A 22,752-nucleotide genomic window follows, 5' to 3' on the forward strand; every position below is an offset into this window, starting at 1 on the left:
ACTGTTTGCCTTCTATACTCCGTGTTTCACACCGCTGGCTTTCTCTCAGGGTATGTGCACACGGTAATGCGGTATTTGCAGCAAACATTTCTTCACCAACACAAGAGATCCCTGGCAGAAAAAAACGCTACATTTTTTTAAATTTCACACATTCACTTCCATGAGTGAAAAATGCTGACAGACCGGCCGCGCTGCAGAGAAGAAGCGGCCTCCAATCTGGAAGCGACAACTCCGCAACGTGAGCACGAGATTCCAGACATTCATTCTCATTCACAGCTTCATTTTGCTGGGAGAGGGAGACAGACGCTACTTTTGTTTTTTTTCTGAGCAAAAAACGCAACGTGTGAACAAGCCCTTAGAATAACTCAATTAACAGCACTTGTACATTAGCCACAATGCTCAGATCCTGATCCTGTTTTGCAGCATCTAATAAGCGTGTGCAAAGATCATTGTACAGGAGGAGAAGGTGAGCTGTGACATCACCTATTGTGAATGGTGGATCCTGTGTTATCTACTGTATATAGAGGTGTTATCAGTCATTGTACAGGAGGAGGAAGTGCGCTGTGATATCACCTGTTGTGAATGGTGGATACTGTGTTATCTACGGTATATAAAGGTGTTATCAGTCTTTGTAGAGGAGGAGAAGGTGAGCTGTGACATCACTTGTGAATGGCAGATCCTTTGGTATCTACTGTATATAGATGTGTTATCAGTCATTGTACAGGAGGAGGAGGTGAGCTGTGACATCACCTATTGTGAATGGTGGATCCTGTGTTATCTACTGTATATAGAGGTGTCACGGGGTCCTTCTCTGGTATCACACAATCAACAGAGCAAGCAAAGAGTCAACAATTCCAAGACCTTTATTCAGGCAAAAATACGAAAAGGTCCATATTCAGTCCACCACACAAAGGATAAGATAGTCCAGAATAAGAATGCAGTCCAGTATCAGGATAAAATGTCCAGGGAAACGAGATTCCACAACTCTAGCACCAGAGGATAAAATGGGTCCTTCTCTCTGAAATGCAGCCTTTTCACCATCATGTCTATACCGGAACTGACCTGTCCAGCTGCCGTTCTTCCCCCCACCCCCTTCCTTGTCCAGGGGTAGTCCAACAAGTTGCCTCCCAGAGGAGAACAAAAGGCCTTAGGGATTAATGCACTACAGGGGGTCATCAAGAGACAGATACAGTGAGGCTGTAGACTTACAATGTAATAAGAAAAACACTATGAAAATAACTGGAATTGTTAAAAATCGGAATATACAAAAAATGACATCCACATAACATATCACACCATCACAACCTCTCCCCCCCATAATAAGTGAGCACGCCATGAGGTCTACACAGACCTCTGGCCTGCTCACTTTAGTCCACATTGCTCAGTTATTTGTAGTTCCTTGTACAGTGGTAGGGGTAGGTCGGCCTGGGGAGCCTATGGTTCTTCTTGTCGAGACAGTCCATCGGCGTTCTGGTGCTGGCTTCCTCGCTTGTATTGGATGGAGAAGCTGTAGGGTTGTAAGGACAAGCTCCACCACAGCAATCTTCCATTGTCCCTGATACGCGATTCAGCCATGTGAGGGGGTTGTGGTCTGTAACAATTGTGAAGTCTCTGCCATACAAGTATGGCTGCAATTTTTTTTTTGCGTCCATACGATGGCAAGGCACTCCTTTTCAATAGTGGCATAGGCAACTTCCCGATCCAGTAGTTTCCGACTGGCAAAAGCAACAGGATGTTCTTCTCCGGCGGCGTTCACTTGGCTAAGTACTGCCCCAATCCCAAAGGTGGATGCATCTGTCTGCACGAGGAACCTGCGTTTATAATCCGGGGCAGCCAAGACAGGAGCAGTGACGAGGACAGTCTTTAACGCTGAAAAAGCATCCTCGCATGCCGTCGTCCACGTCACATTCCTAGGCATGTTCTTGCGGGTCAGGTCGGTTAGGGGCTTGGCCAAGGTGCTGAAATTAGAAACAAATTTGCAATAGTAACCAGCAGTTCCTAAAAATGCAAGTACCTGCTTTTTAGTCTGGGGTCTACACCAGATGCTAATGGCTTCCACCTTGGCAGGCTCAGGCCTTAGTGTCCCACCCCCTACTCTATGCCCGAGGTACTGCACCTCAGCCATCCCTATTTGGCACTTATCAGGGCGAATGGTCAGTCCTGCAGTAAGGATACAGTACAGCACTATGCCCAAGTGTTTAAGATGTTCCTCCCAGGTTGTGCTAAAAATGGCAATGTCGTCTAAGTAAGCACAGGCAAAGTCCTGACATTGTTGTAACAGTCGATCCACCAGTCTCTGGAAAGTAGCGGGGGCAGTTTTCATCCCAAAGGGCATTCCCAGGAACTCATAAAGCCCAAATGGAGTAATGAAGGCTGAGCGCTCCCGAGCGTCCTCCGTTAGGGGTATCTGCCAGTACCCCTTGCTCAAGTCTAACGTGGTCACAAATTGGGCACTGGCCAGACGATCCAATAGGTCATCAATCCTGGGCATGGGATAAGCATCACTCTTGGTGGCATCATTTAGTCGTCTGTAATCAACGCAGAATCGTGTTGTACCATCCTTCTTGGGGACCAGGACCACAGGAGAGGCCCAAGAACTGTGAGATGGCTGAATAACTCCCAGTTGTTTAATCTCCTCCAGTTCGTTCTTTATCATGCCTTGAACAGCCTCTGGAACCCGGTAGGCAGCTTGCTGGATGGGGCGTTGTCCTGGGGTTTCCACATGGTGACTGGTGAGAGTAGTCTTCCCCGGCTTTGAGGAGAAAGCAGCAGCCCTCGGCCTTAGTACGGCGACAATATCTTCCTTTTGTATATCCGATAAATGGGAGCTCAGGGACACTTGTTCCAGTGATCCTCCCGCTTGGGCAACCTGGAGGAGATCTGGGAGATAGTCGTCATTGGCGGTATCACTAGGGGGGTGGCAGACAGCTAGAACAGTCAGAGATCGGTCGTGGTAGTCTTTCAGCATGTTAATGTGGACGGTTTTCTGTCGTCGACCACTAGAGTCCACGGCAATAACATAGTTAGTGTCATTAATTTTCTTGACAACCTGATCAGGGCCTTCCCACACTGCTTGAAGCTTGTTGGCAGGGGAAGCAGTAATCATGAGCACTTGCTGTCCTTCCATAAATTCCCGGTTCCTGGCATTACGGTCATACCAGGTTTTTTGTCTGGACTGGGCCATTCGCTGATGTTCTTTAGCGAAGGTAGCTAGCTGGGCGAGACGGTCTCGGAGCTCTATAACATAGGGAACGATAGGCATTCCGGTATCTGAGATGTCTCCCTCCAAATGTTCTTTCGGAAGAGTGAGAGGCCCACGGACCTTCCGGCTAAACAGTAGTTCAAAGGGAGAGAACCCTGTGGACTCTTGGGGAACCTCCCGATAAGCGAAGAGGAGATGTGGCAGGTACTTTTCCCAGTCTTTTTCAACGTCAACAAAAGCCCTCAGCATATTTTTTAGGGTTCCATTAAAGCGTTCACATAGTCCGTTGGTCTGCGGGTGGTGCGAATGGCTTGAACACCACAGGTATGCCATAGGGACTGGACCAGATCTGACATGAACTGAGTGCCTTGATCTGACAATATTTCACTTGGAAACCCTACCCGGGCAAAGATGGTAACAAGGGCCTCAGCAACCTTTACTGCTGTAATACTGGACAGGGCCACAGCTTCAGGATACCTAGTGGCATAGTCCACCACGGTCAGGATATATTTTTTCCCCGACCTGCTGGGGTGGGCCAGAGGACCTATGATGTCGACGGCTACACGTTGAAATGGTTCCTCAATTATGGGCAGGGATTGCAGGGGTACCTTATGTCGAGCTCCTGAATGCCGCATTCGCTGGCACACATCGCAGGTGCGGCAATAATGGGCTACCGACTGCGAGACGCCCGGCCAGTAAAAACTTTGGGTGAGTCTCTTTTCAGTCCTTTTTCTCCCTTGATGCCCAGCCAAGGGGATGTCATGGGCCAGCTGAAGTAGCTGTGCCCTGTACTTCTGAGGGACAATGAGTTGCCTGGTCGTTGCGTCAGGGTTGCCCTGGTCACTGCCCTTTGTTACACGATAATACAGTCCGTTTTCTCGAGTGAAGCCATCCCCATTATCTCCCATGTGCCCAGTTTCTGCCTTTCGCCTAAGGGCTGCTAAGGTAGTGTCACCCTCTATTTCTCTCCTAAACTCCTCTCTGTCCCAAGACTCTCCCAATGTAGTAGCAGCGAAAGTATTGCTTACCGACTCTGATGCGGTTCGTGGTGGTTGCTCCCCGGTGGGGTCCGGATGACGTAGTGCTTGAAGGGCCTGTAGTCGGGTGACTGCTCCCACAAATTGGCACTGTAACTCCCCAATGTCGTTCCCAAGGAGGATATCTGCAGGAAATCCTCCCATAACTCCAATCCAACACAGTTTTTCTCCACAACCATAATCCAAACGCACAGAAGCTCGCTGTATATATTTGCGGGCACCCCCCGCCAGGACAATGGGAATTCCCGGACCCTGGTAAATTGCCTCGGGTCGAACTACACGGGGGTCAGCGATAGTCAAGAATGCCCCCGTGTATCTAAATCCCGACACTTTGTATCCATCAATAAAGACATCCTGCAGGTGGCGTTGCCGTTGCTCTGAGTAGCTAAAGGACAGAGGCCGGAGTCCGTACACTCCAGGAGGGGTATCTATGGTGCCGTGGTCGGTGGTCCACTCTGGTGGGGGTGGTGGAAGCTCTTCCTCAGGTGTGGTGGAGTGTACAAGATGCACTGGACGAGGTGGGGCTGCGTGGGGCTCCCTCCGAATCTTGGAGGGGCAGCCAGACTGCAAATGTCCAGGTTGCCCACACCCATAACACCTCCTCTCGGTAATACCCCAGGTCGTGGTCGGAACTGTTGGGGCCTAGGATTGTGAGCCGTGATTGTCATCGGCTTGCGACTAGGTGGAAGGGCAGATATAATTGGAGGGGGACGGGGCGCGGGAGCAGGCCGTGGTTCATTGTCCTGAAGCCTCCTCCATTGCGGCCGGATAGTAAGGGCTTCATCGACCAGGGCTGCAGCTCTATCCACGGTACATGGCGTGCGCTCCCGGGCCCATTCCCGTACCTCTGCAGGGCACTTGGCAAAAAATTGTTCTATAAGGAACGCCTGTATAACATCTTCCACAGTAAAGGCGTTTTCTGCTTCCAGCCATCTCCGACATGCATCGGACATCTTATGTGCATACATCCTAAACGATCCCCCCGTGGTGCATGGGAGGTCTCGGAACTTGGCCCTATGTGAGTCAGGGGTGATAGCATGGTAATCCAGGATAGTCCGCTTTACAATGTTATAATCCCGATTCCGCAGTGCATCAATGGTTCGGTAAGCCTCCGCCAAGCTTCCGTTCAGGAGCCCCACTAACAAACGCATCCAACTAGAGTGGGACACCTCCATCACAGCACACTGCTGCTCAAAGTCTTTGAAGAACCCCTCCACATCTCCAGAAGCCTCATCAAATGGCTTAAACTCTGTCCGGGTGATCCGTGCAGGCTCCCGGATTGTTGGGGTTACACTCCACATTGCGTTACTCCCTTTTTCAAGCTCCATTGCTTCCTGTCTCCGCTGTGCCTGGCGGGCAGCCTCCTCCTTGTACTCCTGAGAGACGCCGGGGCCCAGAACCGCCATCTCTTCTTCATACCACACCAACCACTGGCTTTTCTGGATGGGGATCCCGGTCTCCAGTGCTTGTCCTTCAGACATCTGGGAGGAGGTGGCCGGTCTAGCACCCACCAGTAGATCGATTAAGGCCTCTTTAGTCAGTCCCTGGTAGTTCAGGCCCAGGTCTCTGGCTCTCTCCTGTAAACTGCATACAGTCCAATTTCTGTACTCACTCTGTGGGTGGTTCTCCATTGGGTTACGCTCTGTTGATCCCACTGCTGCCACCAGTTGTCACGGGGTCCTTCTCTGGTATCACACAATCAACAGAGCAAGCGAAGAGTGAACAATTCCAAGACCTTTATTCAGGAAAAAATACGAAAAGGTCCATATTCAGTCCACCACACAAAGGATAAGATAGTCCAGAATAAGAATGCAGTCCAGTATCAGGATAAAATGTCCAGGGAACGAGATTCCAAAACTCTAGCAGAGGATAAAAATGGATCCTTCTCTGAAATGCAGCCTTTTCACCATCATGTCTATACCGGAACTGACCTGTCCAGCTGCCGTTCTTCCCCCCCACCCCCTTCCTTGTCCAGGGATAGTCCAACAAGTTGCCTCCCAGAGGAGAACAAAAGGCCTTAGGGATTAATGCACTACAGGGGGTCATCAAGAGACAGATACAGTGAGGCTGTAGACTTACAATGTAATAAGAAAGACACTATGAAAATAACTGGAATTGTTAAAAATAGGAATATACAAAAAATGACATCCACATAACATATCACACCATCACAGCCGGTGTTATCAGTCATTGTAATCCTGGCTCTGATGAGAAAACTCTTCCTGAGGGTATGTACACAAAATGACCTGTGTTTAAGGCTGTGTGCCCATGTTGCGTTTTTTTAAGCGTTTTTGTAGCGTATTTCAGGGTCAAACCACTTCAGAAACGCTTAAAATAAGCATCCCATTAATCTTAATGCATTTTTGCGCCAATTGATGCATTTTTTTCCGCATAGGAAACGCTTAGCTCCTAAAAACGCAGCATGCTCATTATTTTCTGCTTCAGGCCACGTTTTTAGCCGTTTCCTATGAGTCCAGAAGACGCGCGGAAAAAAAACGCATCAAAAACACGCGGTTTCTGGGAAGAAGTCCGGTTTTGTATCAGTTTTAAAACGCTAACGTGGGCACATAGCCTTAAACTGCAGCAAAGCCTAAAGCTGTCAATGTTTCAGAAACAGAACAATTACAATATATAGCAGACTAGCTTGGCCCGTGCAAAATTTTCGCACATTGGTCGCTGGGGGCGCAGGCAATTTAAAAAAAAGCAAGCTGGTCAAATGTAAATGTATTTCATGAAATGATGAACACAGACAGGTATTTATATGTAGCTTAGTAATATAATAAGTTGTTCTGATAAATAGAGGCGCCACCTGCAGGCCATTGTGTCTTTCTGCAGGTTTATGAAAATTCATGTTTATACTGTATTTTGTGATCAAATCGTGGATGTGTGGTTTGGCTCTTTTCTTGGTGAAGGGGGCAAGTTTACCTTTCAAATGGTGCGTCATGTGTGCGTGGGTGCAGTATGAACGGGGATACAAAGTAATCACCGAAAAAGTGTTCAGAAATAATAGGTGTTCCTGTCGTCCCACACGTGGAGTTTGATCTTGGCAACCATGTCCTAACAAGTAATAAAAAAAGGTCTGGAACTTTCCTTCTCCACATATTCAGCGGCCGATCACATTGGTGCACACCTGAAGATTTAATGTTTTAGTTGCAGAACGTTCCCTCAAAACGATTCTTCCAGGAATTCCACCGTTAGGCTTTTTGATTATTAAATATTCAATAGTATAAAGTTATCGTAAGTTTTTTTTACACTCGGGTCTATGTGCATGTGTGTTACTGTATAGGAGCTTGAGTAAATGAACGCTTCCCATGCCAAACTTAAAGGGGTTGTCCATAGTTGGCAGAAAAGGCTGAGGTCAATCTACGTGACAGTGTGAATCCTCACATCATCCGCACCGGAGTATGAGGTGAGGATTTTCTGACGTCATGTTACCACATGTATGCGATTTGCATACCCCCCAGTCACATCCCGACTAGACGTGATCAATACAACTGAATTGAGAGAGGCCAAACAGGTTTAAGGCCCTTTTACATTTAGCGATGCACCAGCGATCCAACCAGCGATCCGACCCGGTCAGGATCGCTGGTGCATCGCTAAATGATCGCTAGTGAGCTTTCATACAGAAAGATCTCACAGCGATGCAGCAGCGACGCAGCGGACGATACTTACCATTCACACACAGCGATCCTGCGTCCTCCCGCCCGCGTCCACACGTCGCTCGTCGTCACAGCAGGAAGCCCAGCAGGAAGCGCCCGACGAGAAATGGAGCCGGACATTCTCGCGCGATCAGCGATGAGCAGCGGGGAAGCCGGTCGCTGGTAAGTATCACACATAGCGATATCGCTAGCAATATCGCTATAACGTCACAAAACCAGTGACGTTTTAGCGATATTGCTAGCGATATTGCTTAGTGTAAAACCCCCTTTAGTCTGAATGTGGCCGTACATGAATGCGGTAACACGACACCTGGTCTTGCTGCCGGCACCACAGAATCCAGACAGCGTGCACGATTTGAGGATTCACAAGTCTGCAGTCACAGATTAACTGCGGACTTTTGTTACAAACCCTTCTTAAAGGAAAACCAGCGAGTTCTCCGGCATCTGCACAGTCTGCTGCCCAAACTCACCTGATGCTCAATCAATGGTTTCAAAAACCTGTAACCATCTGGAAGGAGTCTAGAATATCAAGGAATGAGTACAAGCAATTGGTTAGGACTAAGGCATCAAAAAAAAAAGTTTGTATAATGTTAGGAAGTTAACAATTCCTGATCACTGGAGACCCTACTGTCCTGCACCAAGAACTGGGTCTAAAGATCCACATTCGGATGGAGCTGAGGTCAAGCATTCACAACGCCACTCATTATCTAGAGGGCTGCTGAGCACTGTGCCCAGATAGCCCCTTCGAGAATAACTGACCTGATGTGAAAGTTAGCCTCTATCCCAACTTGGCACCAATCCTTTAAAAGGGGTTTTCCAAAACTAAAGTTTAATAGGAAGAAACATTCCCCACCAAAATGAACAATGCAAATTACTTACATTAGCAAAAAGTACCCGCTTTCCCCGCTTGTTCACAGTGGTCACTGGACCACACTATTATCCGATGAGATCCGGCAGTGTTTATCAACCCCATGGGGTGCAGACACGTTACACCAGCCTTGTATTGGATTTTGGAGCATCAATATGTTGAGGAGACTGCACCTGTGTGGCCTAAGCTGTCTGTATTGTCCATGCATGCGCAAGTCCTAATTAAAGGGATGGTCTCTACACCATATGATAATGTCTGTACACCATATGACCAGAAATCATGGCTGGATCACAACAGAGATGTAAATAAGTGGGCAAAGAAGGTACTTTTACTAATGTAAATAAACTAGAACAGTTCATTGTGGTGGGGTATTGTCGCTGCTTATTGGAGTCCTCCCTCCCACCTTCCCCAAAAATAATATTTTATTAAGAGCGCTATTCACAGTACAGCATAAAAGACATAAAAAGTTATACAGTATATATTAAATATTATATACTGTATAACACTTTATATTTTTACATCTTTATAAAAAATTATTTTTAATTTAGAGTGTATATATATGTGTGTATTTAGAGTACCATATTTTTCGGACTATAAGATGCACTTTTTCCCCAAAACATTTGGGAGGAAAATGTGGGGGGAGATGAGTCTTATAGTCCGAACGAAAGATTACCGGGGGGTTGCGGCAGTGGTGTGGCAGAGGTGTGGCGATGCTGAGGCTCAGTGTCGGCGGTGCAGAGTGCACCTAAGCAGGGTTCGTTCCTCAGGATGCCGACGGCAGAAATGTGGCGACGCCAAGGTCCGGTGTCCATGGCGAGCAGAGCAAAGTCCATCACCAGTTTCCCTGTGGCCATGATCCTGAAGCGGCGCGTGCGCAGATTGAGTTCTCTGCGGCCCTTGGCTTAAGGAAAATGGCCGCCGGAGGCCACGCATACGCAGATTGAGATCTCAGTGGCCATTTTCCTGAAGCCGAGGGCCTCCGAGAAACCGGTGATGCTCTCAGCTCTGCTCGCCGTGGACACTGGGCCGCAGTGTCACCACATTCCTACCACCAGCATCCTGAGGCAGGGTCCCTGCTCCATGCTCTGCCTCACCGATGACACCGGACCCGCAGCATCATACTCCGGGGGACTGCAGCACTGCCCCTCCAACCTCCTCAGCAAGGGACCATGCCTCCTGTGACCCCGCTCTACCACCGCTGGCCCTCAAGTAAGATACCTTAAATTTGGACAATAAGACAGACCCCCCTCAATCTTAAAAAAAAATCTTTTTTCTGCTATTTTACACCCCAAAATGTGATATTTATGGACCCCATAGACTAGCAAAGGCGACTCATCTGTGATGCAGATCCAGAATGGACGTTTTGAGGACACCATTCGCAAAACACAGACATGTGAACAGTCACAGACTAAAATGGCTGTGTGTTCTATCCATGAAAAAAAACACAGATTAAACCAAATGCAACAAGTGAAACAAGCAGTTTTTGTTCCACTTCTCAGCCATATACCTCCCCAGGTAGAATCACACACAATTAGCCTCAGATCTCTCATTACCCGTCCTAGAACAAAAACGACAAGACATGAGTTTGCCAAACTGATGCAAAATATTTATTCCAAGTTATTAGCTGCAGTGTTGACGTCGCCCTCACATACAGGTAACCAGTTTTCTTTAATCTGTAAATAATGTTATCAAAATAATCTTCTGAAATCTTCCCCAACAATGGTCTTTTTTTTTCCAAGTTTTTGTTGTTTTTTTTTTTTTTACCCAAATCTGGTTGTATTTTACAATCCACCCTGAATGTCAAGGCTTTGAAAAAAAAAAAAAAAAAAAAAGAAAAAAAAAGAAATCAATTCTTCTGAATATCTTACAGATGCAAAGTCATTTTCCCCTTAAAACAAATACAAGCTAGAGAGCTCCAAGACAAAGTACCCGCTGTTACTAGCGTTGCAGATAATGGACGTATCATCACATTCAGGATGATAAAAAAAAATAAGAACAAACAAGTGAACGTTTAACCAAACAGTGATCGATTTTAGTGGGTTAACTTTGATTTAACTTGCACAGTTAGAAGCTTTGCTGCCTGCAAAATGATTTGTGTCATACTCCATAAAACGAGGATGATGTCGGGAAAAGTTAAAAAGAAAAACAAAACAAAAAAAATCAATCCCAACCTGCTCGCCTTTCAGAGCTCATACAAAACACGGTTTGTGTTTAGGAAGCATAAAAAAAAAAAAAAAAGACATTGAGCGCATCTTCCCCCTCCCTCACTCCTAAAAAGCTGCGATATTATGTCCCATTTTTCACAAAATACTCAAGAGCTACTCTGAAAGTTGAAGGCGCGGTAGCAGAGAACCCTACCCTTGGAACACAAGAACGTGTTTTGTTTTTTTTATTTCACCTATTGGCTGGACACAAGGTACAGTGCAGTAGACGGAGCGAGGAGAGTTTCGCTGTGTTTTTTTTTTTTTTTTTTTTCTTTAAAACTTTCAAGATTCATCGTCTGAGGTGTCTGTGCTGCTTGTGTCGGAGTCTGAGCACTCGCTGGGGTCCGGGGTCAGAGGGACACGCCAATCAAAGAGCAGAGCACATCTTCGGGGCTGTCTGAGGAAGCCATTTCTTCTTAGCTTTAAGACAAAAAAAAAAAAAAAATACAACTTTTTAGGAAATTCAATCAAAGTGACAGGAAGCGTGACCGCATTGCATTACTTAAAAAAACCAAACAGTATACTGTCCCAGCAAAGTGAATATTTCTAGAATCTCTTGCACGTGTTGCTTATTTTTTTCCTTCCAGATGTGACTTGTAGCATGTCAATTCTTAATCTCTCTCAGGCAAAACTAACAGGTCAAGGAAATTCTTATCCTCTCTTGCTGACAACTTTATCTTCCAAAAGGTAGGGGAGAAAACAAGGGGAACTGCTACCTTGGATCTAATCCTTATAAACAGGGAGGAAATGGTTGAGGAGGTAAAAGTGGCTGGGACCCTAGGAGTTAGCGACCATGCTATTTTGGAATTTTGGATAACTAGAGGAGGAAGACCTGTGAAGACTCAGACGTCAAGGTTAGATTTCAGAAAGGCAGATTTTAAGGGATTCAGAAAGAGAATTGGAGGGATCCAATGGCTGGATATCCTTAAAGACAAAAATGTCCAGGAAGGATGGGAAATCTTGAAAAATGAAATTCTCAAAGCACAATTGTTAACAATTCCGAAAAGAGGGAAGAATAGGAAGCATTTAAGGAAACCAGGATGGATGAACACAGAACTTAAGCACATGCTAAAAAGGAAGAAAAAAAATGTTTATAAAATGGAAAGAGGGAGGCATATCTAAAGAAGAATATAATGCTGTCTGCAGAACCTGCAGGGCACAAATCAGATTAGCTAAAGCTGAAAATGAATTGAGGCTTGCAAGAGATGTCAAAAGCAATAATAAAGGATTTTGGGGATATGTCAAAAGTAAAAGAAAAGTCAAAGATGCTATAGGATTTTTACAGGATGAAAATGATGAAATGGTAAGACAGGATGTTGAGAAGGCCGAACTTTTAAATTCCTATTTTGCATCTGTTTTCTCTCAGAAAGGAAACGCAACATCAACTGTTCTTCACTGTCCTATTAAGGGTATAGAAGAATCCAGGATATCTATAAACAGAAAGATAGTGAGGAAACACTTAGCTAACCTAAATGAATTCAAGTCTCCAGGTCCAGATGAATTACACCCCAGAGTACTGAAGGAGATAGCAGAAGAAATTTTTGAACCCCTCTCCATAATCTTTGAAAATTCTTGGAGAACAGGAGAAGTCTCAGAAGACTGGAGAAGAGCAAATGTTGTTCCTATCTTCAAAAAGGGGAAGAAGGTGGACCCAGGCAACTATAGGCCGGTGAGTCTGACTTCTATACCAGGAAAGATCTTTGAACAAATTATTAAACAACATGTATATCAGTACCTGGATAAGAATGAAGTGATTAAACAGAGTCAGCATGGGTTTGTAACTAATAAGTCATGTCAGACTAACTTAATTTCCTTCTATGACGGAATCACTGATTGGGTGGATCAAGGAAATGCTGTAGATATAGTATATCTTGACTTCAGCAAAGCATTTGACAAAGTATCTCATACAATCCTTATTGAAAAAATGACTAAGTATGGAATGGACAAGGCAACTGTTAGGTGGATTCATAACTGGCTTAGTGATCGGACCCAAAGAGTGGTCGTAAATGGCTGCACATCCAGTTGGAAGAATGTCTCAAGTGGGGTACCACAGGGCTCTGTCCTGGGCCCTGTATTGTTCAACATCTTTATCAATGATTTAGATGAAGGAATTGCGGGTAAACTGATTAAATTTGCTGATGACACAAAGCTAGGAGGGATAGCTAATACTAGAGAAGAGAGAGAGAGGATTCAAAAAGATATAAAAAAACTGGAGAAGTGGGCAGCAACTAACAGAATGGTTTTTAACAGGGAAAAATGCAAAGTACTACATCTGGGCAATAAAAATGAAAAAGCATATACAGAATGGGAGGAAAAGGGCTAAGCAACAGCACATGTGAAAAAGACTTGGGTATACTAATAGATCACAGACTGAATATGAGTCAACAGTGTGATGCAGCAGCAAAAAAGGCAAATGCAATTCTGGGATGTATTAACAGAAGCATACAGTCTAGATCACGTGAAGTCATTATTGCCCTCTACTCCTCTTTGGTTAGACCTCATCTGGAATATGGTGTCCAGTTTTGGGCACCACATTTTAAAAAAGACATCAACAAACTGGAGCAAGTTCAGAAAAGAGCGACCAGAATGGTGACCGGTCTGCAAACCCTGTCTTATGAGGAAAGGTTGCAGGATTTGGGAATGTTTAGTTTGCAAAAGAGAAGACTGAGAGGAGACTTAATAGCTGTCTACAAATATCTAAAGGGCTGTCACATTGTAGAAGGATCAACTTTATTCTCATTTGCACAAGGAAAGACTAGAAGCAATGGGATGAAACTGAATGGGAGGGGAGACAGATTAGATATTAGAAAAAACTTTTTGACAGTTGGAGTGATCAATGAGTGGAACAAGCTGCCACGAGAAGTGGTGAGTTCTCATTCAATGGAAGTCTTCAAACAGAGGCTGGACAGACATCTGACTGGGATGATTTAGCGAATCCTGCTTTGAGCAGGGGGTTGGACCAGATGGCCCAGGAGGTCCCTTCCAACTCTACGATTCTATGATTCTATTTTCACCCACCCATTGTAAACGAATGAAAAGAAAAAAAAAAAATGAATGTCAAAAATGAGGCAGAGCTGCAAGTATTTATGCACAAAACACATTGATGCAGAAATGTCTGCAAATACTTAACACGTGAACATACCCCAAGGGGCATTAATAGCCGCTGACTACAAATATTGCCGATCTGCACTTTAACCAGTGTCAAGATCAACAATTCCAGCAAATCACATTTACCTGCTGGGATTTAATGTGAAACTCCTGCAGTTCCTCCTCCGTTAGGGGCAGACAATCTTCGTCGTTTTCTGGAGACTCCTGCCATCCCATTTCTTTCAAAAGCCTGAAAGCAAATAAAACAAAATAGAAATAAAATAAAAATGATACTACTACAAATTTAATAAATTAAAATATCTCAAATAAAATTGTACAATGCAGAGGCAATGTGATGCAGTAATTATATTACAGAAGGCACCAGTCTGCAGGTTCGTTTCACAATAGATCAGGCTCAGATTACAATTTCACGGTGCAATTACTTCAAGTAGTAAAGAGCAGGTTATAGATTTTTTTTTTTTTTTTTTGGGGGGGGGGGGGGTTTCCAGGCAAGCAATTAGATTGGAAGATATTACTCTAAATTACAGTCACCATTAGTTTATTTTTGCATTGCCACAGTAATTACAGGTGGAAGAAAGGAGTTTACAGCAGCTAATAGGAAAGGGTTCTTTACAGTTAGAGCAGTCAGACTGTGGAATGCTGACCACAAGAGGTAATAGTGGCAGACACTGGAACAGCTTTTATACAAGGGCTGGATGATTTCCTCGATACACGACATTGTGGGTTATAGTGAAATTAGTGACAAAATGTACAGTTGGTGGAGAAAGGTTGAACGTAATGGACAGAGGTCTTTTTCAACCTATGTAAAGCTATGCAGATACGAGTCTATAATGGTAAGAGGACAAAGAAAACAAAGTAGGAGGAGCGAAAACATGTTGGATCTGACAATATCAGTGGTGTCTGCATTGTTGTGATCCATATTAACTCTTACCGGTGTTCTGCTTCCAGTGAGTATGACAGCCGATCCCTTCTCTCGTCTCCAGAGCCAGAGATACCATTGTGATGGCCGCCTACATTAATGTGCTCGGCAGAGTTGTCATTATGATCCAATGGAGTCTGCACCTACACAAAACAAGTCAAAAGATATTGCAGTGTAACCAACTACTAGTGCAAGGAACTAGGTAAATACAAGGAAAATCTAATCTATTTTTGTGATGATCATCATCAATTAGTACGTATATATGATAGGGGGACACTCCTCTTGTCCTCTGGATTGGCTGTGGGACGAAAAGGTTTGGTAAATTTAGCAGACCGCCCCAGTATCTTCAGACAGACGGCAGAATGAGTTGCACTGTGTTTTGTGAATGGCTCCCAGGCACCTTCATGAGCCAGACCGGAGCCGTACAACATCAACCACCGCCAAGACAAAGTAGTGGCCATAACAGATATAGGTCATATGCTCTGGTGCAAAACTAAACAGAGCCAACAACTGTTTCTAGAAGTTATGAATGTACAAGAACTAGTCAGTCATCAGGAGCCTCATGGATCGTTTGCACAGAAAAGACTAAAGAGAAAAGCCATAATTTGTGTGTATGGGTCTTCAATTTTGCAAAACTGCAGCTCCCAACATGCCCGGACAACCGGAGTTTTGCAACAGCTGGACACCCAGCTACAATAGATCCCTGCAGGCAAGATCCGAAACCAGCAGCTGCTAAACACATCCCCTGTGTGAACAGCCATGGTTACGCATGGAGGTGACTGAGGGTTCACATACTTTGCTTATCAAAGGAGGACTTATTGACAAGTGATCTGAATGCAGGTTATGCATCTTACATCTTCCAGTTTATCGGTATCTCTGTCTTCAGACTGGTCGGCATCTTGCTCATCTTTTAGTGCCTTCAGAAATTCGCTCTTTTTGTCAGGGACTCGTCGAGTCATACGGGTGAGACGCGAGATGCTGTGCTCCAGTGGTGGGGTAACACTGGCAGTGCCCTGGGGAAAGCAACAGAAAAGAGAAGATCTCATCACCAAAGAAAGTCACGTAATAGCGGATCAAACACTGCGCTGCTCAATGGCCTCCGTACTTTGGCAGGACCCTGTACGGGCTGCACGTGAAGGACTTAGTGCCTTTTTTCAAGCTTATTAAGCGATGTAAGATGTTTAACGACCACAGACACAAATCGTGTCCCATGTTCTGCACTTACAAATCCCTGCATATAGTGCCCGAGTGAAGAATCCAAAAAGGGGAAACTCAGCAGTGCCGAGAATAATAGGATATACCAGATTTTTTTTTTTTTTCTTTCTTTGAGATCATTGCAAAAAGACGGAACTAAAAAGGATGCAATACATCACGGCGATCACCGATTACTAAGGCAGTAATGCAAACATACATATACAGCACATATCTAACTGGTACGTTACCTCTTTTGGGGAGGTCAATACAGGTGCTGGGGCCAACACTGGGCTGGTGAAAGAGGAATCTCTGTTGAAAAACGAGCTGGATTTGGGCTCCCGGCCATTTGCCTTCCAGGGGCCAGGCTGTAAAAGATGAAGAGCATCGGTAATCGCGTTTTTACATAGAATTAGAAGAGACACTTAGGAAAAAAAAAAAGTTTATAGTCCTATTTTTTTGGGGCGCATACATATACTTCCAGCAGATGTAACCTTTGTACGGAAAGTTGGTTTATGACATTTTTTTTGCCTGTTAAGGAGATTCAATGACTACAGACATTATTACCTTAGTGGATGAGGTCGCCGGTTTGGGAACCAGATTTTTGTACATGATTGGCCCGGAGGGGCTGGTCTTGTTGTTTCCATTGGAAAGGTGAGGTACAGGAGATGCAAATGCAGCAGAGAAAGCGGATGGATCGTCCTTTGAGATCTTTTTGATGACCAGCATCTTGAGGGGCTGCTTGGAACTGGGAGGATTTTCTTTATAAAACAATAAAAAATAAAATGCAAATAAATAAAAGGGCAGCCAACATAGCACATTGACATTTTAATGGGCTACCCAACTGCAATCAAAACTTTACCCCTTTAATGACCGGCGATACGTCTTTTAAAGGCGGCAGTTAGGGGTACTTATCCCTCAGCAACGCTTTTTAACGGCGCTGAGAAATAAGAGTATAATGCCCCCTCGGTGTCAGAAAATCTCTGGGGTCTTAGCTGCTACTGGATGCAGTGGAGACCCTGTAGAACATGGTCAGGGCCAGGTTTTATGGTCCCCTGATCGCAGTTATTCACCGAATAATGGCGATAGCAAAAACAAAAAGTCTGATTTAAAATTAATTTCTCTCCTCTGTCATGATCTAATATCAGAAGCGAGAGAAATGGAGTCACAATTTTGTTGGAAAAAAATGAGAAATTGCGGATCAACTTTTAACCCTTATAACTTCCTAAAAAAAAAAAAAAAAAAAAAAAAAAAATTATGTTTCCAAAATTGTGCTTATGTAGACATGTGGGAAATGTTATTAAGGAACTATTTTGTGTGACATCTCTCTGGTTTAAGGGAACAAAAATTAAAAGATTGAAAATTACAACGTTTTCAAAATTTGCAAAATTTGTGTTTTTCATAAATAAACGCAAGTCATACTGAAGACATTTTTACTACTATCAAGAAGTACAATGTGTCACGCAAAAAAAAAAAACAAACAAAATCTCAGAATCAGTGGGATCTGTTGAAGCGTTCCAGAGTTAGGACCTCAAAGTGACAGTGGTCAAAATTGTAAAATTTGGCTTGGTCACCAAGTTAAATATATTGGGCAAAAATATCAGAGGCCAATGTCAAGGGTCAGCTGTGGATAGAATTGCTCTGTTAGGGTCTTCCCATACAAACACCTCCTACACTGAGCAAGGGAAGCTTTGGATTTTCCTTAAAAACAACTGGCTGGTGGCCAGAGCCACTCTCCCTCTATTACAAAACCGAATGCTTCCTGACAACACTGGTAAGAGCAGAAATAATGCACCTAAAGGGCATGTCACACTAAGCGATATCACTAGCAATAACAGGATTTTTGGGTTGCTTACCGTAAAATCTGTTTCTCGGAGCCTTCATTGGGGGACACAGAGACCATGGGTGTATGCTGCTGCCACTAGGAGGCTGACACTATGCACAAAAAAAGTTAGCTCCTCCTCCGCAGTGTACACCCCACCGACCGGCAGGGAATTCCTCAGTTAGTGAGAAAGCAGTAGGAGAAGTAACAGAATAGATTGAAAACAGAACAAACAACTCAACTGTAACCAAATCAACCAAAGTAAGAACAGGAGTTGTAGAACATGGGAGGGTGCTGTGTCCCCCAATGAAGACTCCGAGAAACAGATTTTACGGTAAGCAACCCAAAAATCCTGTTTTCTCGTTCGCCTTATTGGGGGACACAGACCATGGGACGTCCCAAAGCAGTCCCTGGGGTGGGAAACAAACTTCCATCAGGCCAGTGGACTCACCACCGCTGCCTGCAGAATCCTTCTACCTAGGCTGGTGTCCGCCGAAGCGTTGGTGTGGACCCTGTAGAATTTCACAAACGTGTGAACCGAAGACCAGGTTGCCGCTTTGCAAAGCTGCAGCGCGGAGGCTCTGTGACGTACCGCCCAGGAAGCACCCACTGCCCGGGTAGAGTGCGCTCTGATCCCCGGAGGGGCCACTCGATGCTTAACCCGGTAGGCCTCCAAAATTTCCGATCTGATCCAGCGAGCAATAGTAGCTTTGGAAGCCGGGTGACCTTTCCGCGCCCCATCTGGAATGACGAAAAGAGAGTCTGTCTTTCGCAAGGAAGATGTCCTAGACAGATAGATTCTCATCGCCCTGACCAGATCCAGCTTGTTCAGGGACCGCTCCCGAGGATGAGTTGGACTCGGACAGAAGGACGGCAGAACAATATCCTCATTGAGGTGAAAGGAGGACACCACCTTCGGAAGAAAAGAGGGCGGAGGCCGCAGCACTACCTTGTCCTGGTGAAGTACCAGAAAAGGAGAGCGGCAAGAAAGAGCCGCCAATTCCGACACGCGCCGGATGGAGGTGATGGCCACCAGAAAGGCTACCTTCCAGGAGAGAAGGGAAAGGGAGACTTCTCTGAGCGGTTCAAAGGGAGAACCTTGCAGAACCTCAAGAACCAGATTAAGATCCCATGGATCCACGGGCGCTCGATACGGAGGAGCCGTGTGAGCCACGCCCTGAAGAAAGGTTTTGACCTGAGTGCGGGAGGCCAAAGTCTTCTGAAATAAAATGGACAGCGCCGAAACTTGACCCTTCAAGGAACTGAGAGCAAGCCCCGCATCCAGCCCTGCCTGAAGAAACGCCGGAACGGAAGGGAGCGAAAAGCACATAGGCGCGATGTTATTGGCCTCACACCAAGTGAAATAGGCCTTCCAAGTACGGTAGTAAATTTTGGAAGATGATGTCTTCCTGGCTCGGATCATGGTATGAATTACACGACCGGAGAATCCTGCTCGTTTCAAAACCTCGGTCTCAACAGCCACGCCGTTAAATTGAGCGGCCGAGAATTGGGGTGGCAAATCGGACCTTGAGACAGCAGATCTGCCCTGTCTGGAAGCTTCCAGGGGGCGTCCGCGAGAAGGTTGACAATGTCCGCGAACCAAGACCTTCTGGGCCAATTCGGGGCGATGAGAATGACTGGAATTCCTTCTGCTTTGATCTTCAACAGCTTGGGAAGAAGAGGCAGGGGAGGAAACAGGTAGGGGAGCTCGAACTGTGACCAAGGAATGACCAGAGCGTCGGCGCCCACTGCGAGAGGATCTCGAGCTCTGGATACAAACTGTGGGACCTTCCTGTTGAGGCGAGAAGCTAGCAGATCTACGTCCGGGGTTCCCCAACGACTGCAGAGCTGAAGAAAGACCTCCGGATGTAGGGACCACTCTCCTGCCGCGAGACCCTCGCGGCTGAGAAAGTCCGCGGCCCAGTTGTCTACGCCGGGAAGGTGTACCGCGGAGATTGTCGGTACCGAAATCTCTGCCCACTGAAGGATCTTGGACACTTCTGCCAGGGCTGAGACACTCCGTGTCCCTCCTTGGCGGTTGACATATGCCACCGCTGTGGCATTGTCTGTCTGAATCCGGACTGGCAGGCCCCTGAGGAGCCTCTCCCAGTGGACGAGAGCCAGATGGATCGCTCGTATCTCTAGGACGTTGATCGGCAGGGCTGATTCCTGAGTCGACCAACGACCCTGAACAGTGTGATGGCGGAACACTGCACCCCAGCCGAGGAGGCTGGCATCCGTTGTTACAATCTGCCAGTGAATGGGAAGAAAAGACTGACCCAAGTGGATAAGAGGTGACGTCAACCACCAGTTGAGTAACCGCTTGACCCGGCATGAAAGACGTTCAGGGCGATCCAGGGACAGAGCCGACCTGTTCCACCTCGACAGAATGGCGTGCTGGAGAGGTCTGGCGTGAAATTGGGCAAAGGGAACTGCCTCTATCGCCGCCACCATCTTTCCCAGGACCCTCATAGCTGTTCGGAGGGACGGAAATCGTGTGGTCTGCAGCGATCGTACATCCTGCTGCAGGGAAATAATCTTCTCTCGTGGAAGAAAGACCCTTGACCGACGTGTGTCAAACAGTAGGCCCAGAAACACAAGACGTTGAGAAGGAATCAGACAAGACTTTTTCCTGTTGACGATCCACCCGAAATTGGAAAGGGTGTCTAGGACGATCGTCAAACTTAGGCGAGCCTGTTGAAAAGAGGAAGCTTTGATCAGAATATCATCGAGGTACGGAAAAAGAACGAGACCTCTGATCCTCAACAAGGCCATCAGCGCAGCCATGATCTTCGTGAAGACTCTGGGTGCAGTGGCGAGAACGAAGGGCAGCGCGACGAACTGGTAATGTTCCTGGCGAATCGCAAACCGCAGGAACTTCTGAAGTCCGGAGAATATGGGAACATGTAGATAGGCATCTTGGATGTCTATTGAACACATGAATTCCTGCTCCTCCATGGAAGCGATCACCGAACGAACCGACTCCATCCGGAAGTGGCGAAGGCGTACTCTCGTTGAGAAGCTTGAGATCCAAGATGGGTCGGACCGCCCCGCCTTTTTTCGGCACCACAAAAAGGTTTGAATAAAATCCTGTGAACCGCTCCGAGACGAGAACGGGCACAATCACCCCGGAACTGAGGAGAGAGGTGATGGCCGTAAAGAACCCCGGAATCAAGGCTGGATCCTTTGGAGGACGGGATTCAAAGAAACGATTCGGTGGAAGAGAAACAAACTATCTTGTATCCTGACGATACAACCTCCCTGACCCAAGCGTTCTCTACTGAGGCCAGCCAAACGTCCCTGAAGAGAAGTCGACCTCCCAATCGGAAGGGACCCTCGGGAGTCTGACGATAGTCATGCAGATGTAGACCGTCCAGACCTGGATCTGGATGGTCTGCCCTGAGAAGAGTGGGATCGCCAGGAAGGAGTGGGTCTGAAGGAAACTTTCTATCTTGGCGCGCCTGTGGTCTTTGTTGGTTGGATGGGTTCTCCGCCGTATTGAAACGGCGGAAAGCCCGAAAGGGTCGAAACTGACGCCTTAGTGGAGGTCTGCGAGGCTTAGACTGAGGGAGAAGGGAACTCGTGCCTACGGTGGCGTCCTTAATAATCTGGTCCAATTGGGATACTCCCTGAAAAGGCAGATTAGTAAGAGACTTCTTAGTAGACAAGTCCGCCTGCCAGGCCTTGAGCCAAATTGTACGTCGGATTGCCACAACGTTGCTTGCCGCCTGAACGGCGCAGGATGCGGCATCCAAAGAAGCAGAAAGCAGATAATCCCCCGCATGGGAAATCTGATTGGCGAGATCGGCCAATCGCTCTGGTTGTGCTTTATCTAGGATGCCCTGACGAAGATCCTCTGGCCAAGTCGCTATGGCTTTTGCTGCCCAAGACGAAGCAAAGCTTGGACATACTGCCGCTGACGCCGCTTTGAAGGCGGACTTAGCTAGGGATTCTACACTCACTGGCCACTTTATTAGGTACACCTGTCCAACTGTGTGTTAAGACTTAATTTCTAATCAGCCAATCACATGGCGGCAACTCAGTGCATTTAGGCATGTAGACATGGTCAAGACAATCTCCTGCAGTTCAAACCGAGCATCAGTATGGGGAAGAAAGGTGATTTGAGTGCCTTTGAACGTGGCATGATTGTTGGTGCCAGAAGGGCTGGTCTGAGTATTTCAGAAACTGCTGATCTACTGGGATTTTCACGCACAACCATCTGTAGGGTTTACAGAGAATGGTCCGAAAAAGAAAAAAAATCCAGTGAGCGGCAGTTCTGTGGCCGGAAATGCCTTGTTGATGCCAGAGGTCAGAGGAGAATGGGCATACTGGTTCGAGCTGATAGAAAGGCAACAGTGACTCAAATTGCCACCCGTTACAACCAAGGTAGGCAGAAGAGCATCTCTGAACGCACAGTGCGTCGAACTTTGAGGCAGATGGGCTACAGCAGCAGAAGACCACACTGGGTACCACTCCTCTCAGCTAAGAACAGGCATCTGATGGCTACTTTCAGCAGGATAATGCGCCATGTCATAAAGCTCGAATCATCTCAGATTGGTTTCTTGAACATGACAATGAGTTCACTGTACTCAAATGGCCTCCTCAGTCACCAGATCTCAATCCAATAGAGCATCTTTGGGATGTGGTGGAACGGGAGATTCGCATCAGGGATGTGCAGCCGACAAATCTGCGCCAACTGTGTGATGCCATCATGTCAATATGGTCCAAAATCTCTGAGGAAT

The 22,752-nt window shown here is 46.3% G+C and overlaps 1 protein-coding gene across 3 annotated transcripts in view; it reads right to left on the reverse strand.

Moving 5' to 3' along the window:
- Window positions 1-10,350: 10,350 nt before the first annotated feature.
- The window catches only part of GPBP1L1 (GC-rich promoter binding protein 1 like 1), a 44,459-nt gene continuing 32,057 nt past the window's right edge, over window positions 10,351-22,752 (reverse strand). For all 3 annotated transcript variants that reach the window (XM_073544463.1, XM_073544461.1, XM_073544462.1), the window contains 6 exons: window positions 16,756-16,949; window positions 16,440-16,556; window positions 15,852-16,010; window positions 15,010-15,140; window positions 14,205-14,307; window positions 10,351-11,390 (listed from right to left, as the gene is read on the reverse strand). In XM_073544463.1, the coding sequence (XP_073400564.1) occupies window positions 11,253-11,390; window positions 14,205-14,307; window positions 15,010-15,140; window positions 15,852-16,010; window positions 16,440-16,556; window positions 16,756-16,949 (842 nt within the window). In that variant the 3' untranslated portion in view covers window positions 10,351-11,252. The remainder of the gene's footprint in view (window positions 11,391-14,204; window positions 14,308-15,009; window positions 15,141-15,851; window positions 16,011-16,439; window positions 16,557-16,755; window positions 16,950-22,752) is intronic.

Source organism: Dendrobates tinctorius, unplaced genomic scaffold (assembly GCF_039654945.1).
Source record: "Dendrobates tinctorius isolate UK_male_01 unplaced genomic scaffold, ASM3965494v1 ptg000138l, whole genome shotgun sequence".
Classification (NCBI taxonomy): domain Eukaryota; kingdom Metazoa; phylum Chordata; class Amphibia; order Anura; family Dendrobatidae; genus Dendrobates; species Dendrobates tinctorius.